This window comes from Aphis gossypii, unplaced genomic scaffold (assembly GCF_020184175.1).
Source record: "Aphis gossypii isolate Hap1 unplaced genomic scaffold, ASM2018417v2 Contig00279_ERROPOS119640, whole genome shotgun sequence".
NCBI classification, from domain to species: Eukaryota; Metazoa; Arthropoda; class Insecta; order Hemiptera; family Aphididae; genus Aphis; species Aphis gossypii.
The window spans coordinates 96,090-103,460 of record NW_026083052.1 but is presented as its reverse complement, the minus strand read 5'-3'; the positions used below and the strand labels follow the sequence as shown (position 1 = coordinate 103,460).

The 7,371-nt window shown below is 26.7% G+C and overlaps 2 protein-coding genes across 2 annotated transcripts; both read left to right on the top strand.

Annotated features, from left to right (window-relative positions):
* Positions 1 to 1,853: 1,853 nt before the first annotated feature.
* Positions 1,854 to 3,742, top strand: LOC126553612 (zinc finger MYM-type protein 1-like). The gene is made up of 7 exons (XM_050208758.1): positions 1,854 to 1,976; positions 2,117 to 2,206; positions 2,311 to 2,556; positions 2,665 to 2,783; positions 2,905 to 3,026; positions 3,095 to 3,469; positions 3,552 to 3,742. Exons 1-7 carry the CDS (start codon positions 1,854 to 1,856, stop codon positions 3,740 to 3,742), a joined length of 1,266 nt encoding a protein of 421 aa, XP_050064715.1.
* Positions 3,743 to 4,001: 259 nt separating this feature from the next.
* On the top strand, positions 4,002 to 5,070 carry LOC126553611 (52 kDa repressor of the inhibitor of the protein kinase-like). The gene is made up of 5 exons (XM_050208757.1): positions 4,002 to 4,040; positions 4,108 to 4,266; positions 4,331 to 4,517; positions 4,575 to 4,879; positions 4,957 to 5,070. The coding sequence occupies exons 1-5, from the start codon at positions 4,002 to 4,004 to the stop codon at positions 5,068 to 5,070; spliced, it is 804 nt and encodes a 267-aa protein (XP_050064714.1).
* Positions 5,071 to 7,371: the final 2,301 nt, after the last annotated feature.

Genomic DNA, 7,371 nt, shown 5'->3' with positions numbered 1-7,371 from the left:
ACAAAAATATTGTAGTACATCTATAATATATACCTTAAAATAATCCCAGCTAGGACACTATTTTTTTTCTCTTTTTGAACCATAAACAGATCCAATTTTTATTTGTTTGAAATTATAATTTCAAGAAATATATCAGGGCAAAAAATGATTGTTATAATAAACAATTATTTTTTTTATAGGAATAAAATGCTTTACCAAAAAAAGGATTTTTTTATTAAAAACATTTTTAAAATGTATTCCAAACAATATTCAAGTATATATACTAACAATATTTGGAATTGAACTGTTACTTGTGCATTAGAGAAAACCAAATGCGTTGACACTGTCTTTGACTTAATTAAGTAAAAGTATTATTATTATAAAAACTTACCAACTGTTTGTAAAACACATTGTCATTTTTAAGTTTTTTCTCTACTTCATTTAAAGAAGCTAAATTGTCAATTGGAAACCCAGTTAAAATTATATTTTCAATAATTCTGTCGTTCATATTTTGTAATTTTCTTAATATTGAATAAATTTCATTTAACATAGCATTGTGTTTTTCTTGATTTAACATTATTTTGTTTAATTTAATACTTATCTTTGGTATGAATGTAGATATATATTTCATCTGCAATTCGTTATTAACTGTAAAAAAAAAAATAACATCCTCATATTATGCCTATATGATTAAGTTGCTTTTAAATTTAAACTAAAATATGATGATTACCGTTATGATTGTTAATTTTTGGTGACATAGGAGATAATGGTGGTGTGAACAGTTTTCGAACAGTAGTTTTTTTATTTAGTTGTATTGGAGTTGATGATTTTAGATTATCATTATTGTTATAATAAGTGGAACTTTCAAACATTTCTGGAGAAATACAATTCTTATTTGAAACATAATTAGCCATATCTAAATAGTAAATTATAATTTTATTAAACCAATTACTGTTTATAAATTATTATTTATTTACAAGTTTAAAAAACAAGATTAATTACATTTAAAGAGCAATAAGTAACAAGTACAAAATATGTATGTTTAAGTATTTGTATTTACCAGGTTGATATTTGTATGGTGGTTTATCAAAAACATTCATTTTACCAATTGAAGAATCCATGATTACAGCATCACCATTTACTTTATGTCTAGATGATTTAGATGTACCTGAATAAAATTTTAATTATAATTAAAGGGCAAAAATTAACTACAAAATTATATATAAATATGTGCTTACTTGGTTGCCAAACATGTGCCAATTCATTACAATCTTCAGATACATTAACTTTACCAATTGAAGTATGCAGAGGCGTGCTCAGGGGGGGGGGTTCATAGGGTTTGAACCCCCCCCCCCATGGTAATATATATATTGTGTAATACTAATATACTATAAACAATAGTGGTCAATAGAAGGAAATATTATTTTTTTTTCAATAATATAATAAAATTTAAAACTATTCTAATTTGGCAACATTGAATAATCGTCGTAGTATTGTTAGTAGTATTTGTGGAATCGGTACATTTAGTCCCCCGTGATAAGAGTAAGTATTGTTACAATATTTAATTTCATTATTCCATGCGCTTGGTCCTCGTAATAATCGGCATTCGGCAGTTCGGCACTGATAGCGATAGTTATATATATATAAATATATTATATCTGTGTTATCGGAACGCGTTACCGTTAATCGTTATAAACCTTGGACTTTGGAGTTATAGTACCAAATTATCCATCGTTATTCGTTATATCTTATATTATATTATTTTTACACTGTGTTCAGAGCACGTTAATTATTATTTTATTTGCCAAAAGCTTTGTAATTTGTATAAGTATTTCAGTCTTTACCCCGTAGTGAGTGTTGTGACGTTAAAAAAAATGGCAAAAAAAATCACTGACTTTTTTACGGTTAGTGAATCTGATTCTGGTTTACTAAAAAGGAAACTTAAAGATATCGACGAGTCAAATAAAGTTGATGACAAGAAGGTAAAACATAAACAGGTAAAATATAAACGCTGATAGCTTACACCTTCTAAAATATACAATATGGAATTATGAAATATATTACAAAATGTTACTGCTGCCTGCTTGGTTAATGTTAATGTGTATATTTTTTGCCTTTGCTTATTCTATTAATGAAGTTGGAACCAGAATGTACTTCGCCTATTGTACCAAAAAATGATGTAAGCTTGTTTATTAATCGAACCTTATCTGACATCGAAAAGCATGTAGTGAGTGCATATTATACGAGTCTACTGTCTAGTACTCATTATATTAGTAATAATTTTTTTTAATTTATTCATATTATAGCATATAATATTATATGTTATTATAGGTGTTGACAAACTTATGGTCACCACCATTGAGTCATTCATTTCCATTGTTAAAACAACATGTCAAAAGGAAAATTAAATTTCAGTATCGATGGTTAGAAAAATATTGTTGGCTTTGTTATTCTGAAAAATTAGAAGGGGCTTTCTGCAAGTATTGCATAGTGTTTGCTAGAACAGGTGGCATTGGTAGTCAAACCTTAGGCAGTCTTGTATTGAATGGCTTTCAAAATTGGAAGAATGCTTTAGAAGTAATTAATTTAATTATAAATGCTTAAGCATGATATATTTTGCTTATAATAATCATTATATATATATATATATATTAATATCAATTTATAAATTTAATTAATTAATAGGTATTTGAAAAGCATAATGAACATGAGTATCATAAAGTAGCAATATTAAAGGGTGAAAACTTTTTAAAATTGTTTTCAAAAAGCCAACCAAATATTATTGAGATTTTGGATGATGAAAGGTATTCAATAGATATTATTTAAAAACTTAATGTATAATTGGATAATATTTTTCGATATTATATTATACAGTAATAGTATATATTACATTGTTTTTTACTATTATTAATATGTAATATTTAGATTAAAACAAAAGAAACAAAATAGAGCCAATATTATTCCAATCATAAAATGTGTCATTCTTTGTGGAAGACAGGAACTCGCCCTACGTGGCCATACAGATTTTGGTCCAATTTGTTTTAAAAGTAATTTAAAATTAAAAATTTAATTGTCATGTTTTATAATAATTGTACAAAATGTATTTATGTGTTAGGTGAATCTGAACCATACATCAACGAGGGTAATTTCCGTGCCATTTTAAAATACAAGGCTGAAGATATGGAGCATTTAAAAAATTTTTTAGAATCTGATGGTCGTTATAAATACACAAGTTCAAAGATTCAAAATGAAATAATTTCTTCCTGTGGTGATTTAATACTTAAAAAAATTGTCAAGGAAGTTAATATGGCTGCCTGCTTCTCAGTATTAGCAGATGAGACAACAGACATTTCAGTGAAAGAACAATTGTCAATTTGTGTCCGATATGTTGCCGGTTCTGGAACAGATGTGTACTTATGTGAACGTTTTTTGATGTACATTGAAATTGACAGCTTAACTGGAAAAGATCTTGCATTTTCTATTATTAATGGTAAACATTAAATATAATATATATACATTCAATTTATAATAATGAAAATATATTTTTTTATAAATTAATTTTTTTTTCATAGGTTTAAATTCTTGTGGAGTAAACTGTTCTAATATGCATGGTCAAGGTTATGACGGGGCTTCAAATATGGCAGGTCGCTTTAAAGGAACCCAAACCATTGTGAGAGAAACTTACCCCAAGGCATTATATGTCCACTGTGCGGCACATTCATTAAATTGGCTGTGTCTGCAGCTTGTGAGATTCAAGCAATAAGGAATTGTTTGGAGTGATAGAAAAAATGTACTGCTTTTTTAACACACCAAAACGTAAAAATGTTCTGGTGCATGTCATTGATGAAAGTGACATGGATACAAAAAAAATCTTTGAAACATTTATGTGCCACAAGATGGGTCGAAAGATATACAGCCATTAACGATTTTATAGAGTTATTTCCTTTTGTAGTTGTTGCACTAGATAAATATATGGATGGAATGACACAACGGCTACCGATGCCAAAATATTGTTGAATGCTATGGACTCAGAATTCTTGATTTCTCTTCAAGTTGTTAAAGTAATCATAATTATTATATGACTATATATTTATAGGTGTGTTATTATTATTTTAATATGATTTTTAGGTAGTGTTTGCATATTGTTTACCATTATGTAAACTTTTACAAAAAATTAATATTGATCTTAAAGAAGCAATGGATCTTGCTGAAGTAAGTGTAACTACTATTCAAGGTTTACGAGAAAATATCAACGAAGAATTTAATGAACTGTTTAAAGAAGCTGAAGTAAATATTTATAAAAATTGATGTAACAAATAGACTATCCAATTTTACTAAAATATTATTTTAGAAAATGGCTAAGATATTAGACATCACTATATCAGTAAAACGTCTAAATAAAAGAAGTACACATAGAGCTAATCCCTGTGTTAAGGATGCTAATGAATACTATCGTATAACAGTAGCTATACCATACATAGATTATTTTATTCAGCAGCTAAATGAGCGATTTATGTGCCATAAAAATATATTTAAAGGTCGGTTATTTAATTATTTTTTTAATTTTTGGGTATTAATTTTAAGTATTTTTTCAGGATTTCAGAGTTTATTTTCTGATTTATATTCGGACGAATTTGGTGAACTCATTACATTCTATCTCGATAGTGACAAAAATACAGTTATAGCAGAGTTACATCTATGGCATGCTTTGTTAGAAAAAAATGAACAGCGACCAAAAAACAGTTTAGAAGCTTTAAGACTTTGTAAAAATGAAATATTTCCAAATATTTACAGTTTACTAAAAATATTATGTACACTACCTGTATCAACGGCCACACCGGAACGAACATTTTCATGTCTTAAAAGATTGAAGAATTATCTACGTAGCACGATGACAGAAGTAAACATTTCAAAATTTAAACAAATAGTTAATTATAATATTTTTTTATGTTTACATTTACAACATATTTTTTCTAGACTAGACTTAATGGATTGACAATGCTGGCCGTTCACAAGGAAGTTCCAATAACAGCTGAAGAAGTCCTTGATGAATTGGCCAAAAAGCCTAGAAAATTAGACTTTGTTCTTTAAAAATATGTTATGTTATTGTCTGTGTGACTGTGTGTAATGTGTATTATCTATAATAAATATATGATATTATGTATAATACCGAAATTTTATATTATTAAATAGATCTATTAAAAAATATTAAGTGAACCCCCCCCCCATAAAAAAATCCTGAGCACGCCTCTGGAAGTATGCAAGGTTATAACATCACAATCTCCCTTATAATGTGATGATTTAGGCGTACCTGAATACAATTTTAAATATTAAAAAGGAAAAAGTAACTACAAGTTATATATATTTAAATTTGTGCTTACCAGGTTGCCAAATATGTGCCAATTCATCACCATCCTCAGATACATTAATGTTACCAATTAAAGAGTTCATGGTATCACTGTTTACGTTTACTTTATGTTGAGATGATTTAGATGTATCTGAATATAATTTTAATTATTAAAAGGCAAAAAGTAACTACAAGGTATATATATTTAAATTTGTGATTACCAGGTTGCCAAATATGTGCCAATTCATCACCATCTTCAGATACATTAATGTTACCAATTAAAGAGTTTATGGTATCACTGTTTACTTTACGTCGAGATGATTTAGGTGTACCTGAATAAAATTTTAATAATATTTAAAGGGTGTTGGTTTAAATGTAAATATTTTATTTTACCAAAATTGGATTCATAAGCTGGTTGAGGTAATGAGTTTGTTTCTTTATGTTTTAATGGTTTGAATTTATTATTACTTGTAATAATTTGTGAGTTAACATTTGATTTTTTGTTTTGTTTGAATTTTAATAAAGATCTCTGAACTAGAATATTATAAATTAATGAAATATTGATATTTTATTTTGACTTTAATCTTATTGTTTCAATTATTAATAAATGTACCTGGTGCTTCAAATGGATGTTCTGGTAATGGAGGAATTTTTAATGTAACTTTTTTTACATTTCTTACTTTAGTTGGTGATCTAAATTTATGTCCTTTAGCAGCTAGTTTTTGTCTTTTTATTTTAGAAAGTGCATCATCTTGTTCTGATTCAATATCTTCTGTTTCTGAGAGTTCAATGGCAATTTTTAATTTTTGTTTGGCTCTTATAAAATCATCTAAAACATAAAAAAGGTATAGTCATTTAACAAGTTGGTTTTTAAAATCAAAAATATTAATTGTTTATACCTGAAGATGCCCATATTTTAATAATTTTATATGTTTTCCAATTTGTACTGTATGGCATACAATTTATTACCATTTTGTCATAACACTTAGGGTTAATATGTTGGTTATATGGATAATATGAATATGACTGATCTGCATTAATCCAATTCCGTGGAACTAATTGTATACTGTGATCATCAAATTCGATAACAACAAACTTTCTAAAAAATCATAGTAACTACAATTAATCAACTTGAAATTTAACTGATTGTCTGAAGCAACAATACTTACTAATATTACTTATATACTAATATTTTATTTAGAAGATAAAATGTACATATATATAATGGGTTAAATGTTGATATAAATTATTATTATAGATATGGTCTCTCTTGTTGATCAATATGTAAAAGTGGCATAGCAGCAAACATTAAATGATCATAAGAAATTGGAAAAAGAAAATATTTTTCAATAATAAATTTGACTGGCCAACTTAACTGTTGTGAAAGTTTTGATACTTCATAAATTCCTAAGTTTGAAGATGAAGAAGGTAAAGTATATAAAGGTTTTTTATTCAAGAATTCTTTTCCAATTATAATATTATCTTGAATTTGTTCATTATAACAAAAATTATCTATAATAATAATTTTCCCATTAGTTAATTCACAACAATTATTAGCTTTAATATTAATGTCAAATGTCATTCCTTCGAGCTTTAATACTGAATATTGTATTATGCAACTATTTATTATTGGACCATTTGCATGTTTATTTTTCAAACTTATTTTAACTTCAATGTTTTTACTATTCTGAGACTTGATTCCATAATTATCAATTTCTTGTAATATTTTGGCAATTTGCTGTAAAGGTTTATCATCTTTTTTAATCAGAACCTTAAGTTTTTGCATAAAATTTTCATACCGAAAAGAACTAAATGTATCCAAAGGACCAAAATTTCTTACATCATCTACTAAATGTAAGAGACCATGAACATTATGAGAAATGTGATGTTTGCCATAAATTAATCTAAATGTAGCAACAAAATGTTTAAGCAAATTTTCTGCATATTCTAAATAGTTTTCTTGAAAGCAAAATTTTTTGGAAATTAATAATGTTATGGCAAAGTGTAGAACAAGAAAGTTGTTATATATTTCTGGGGAAAGAATA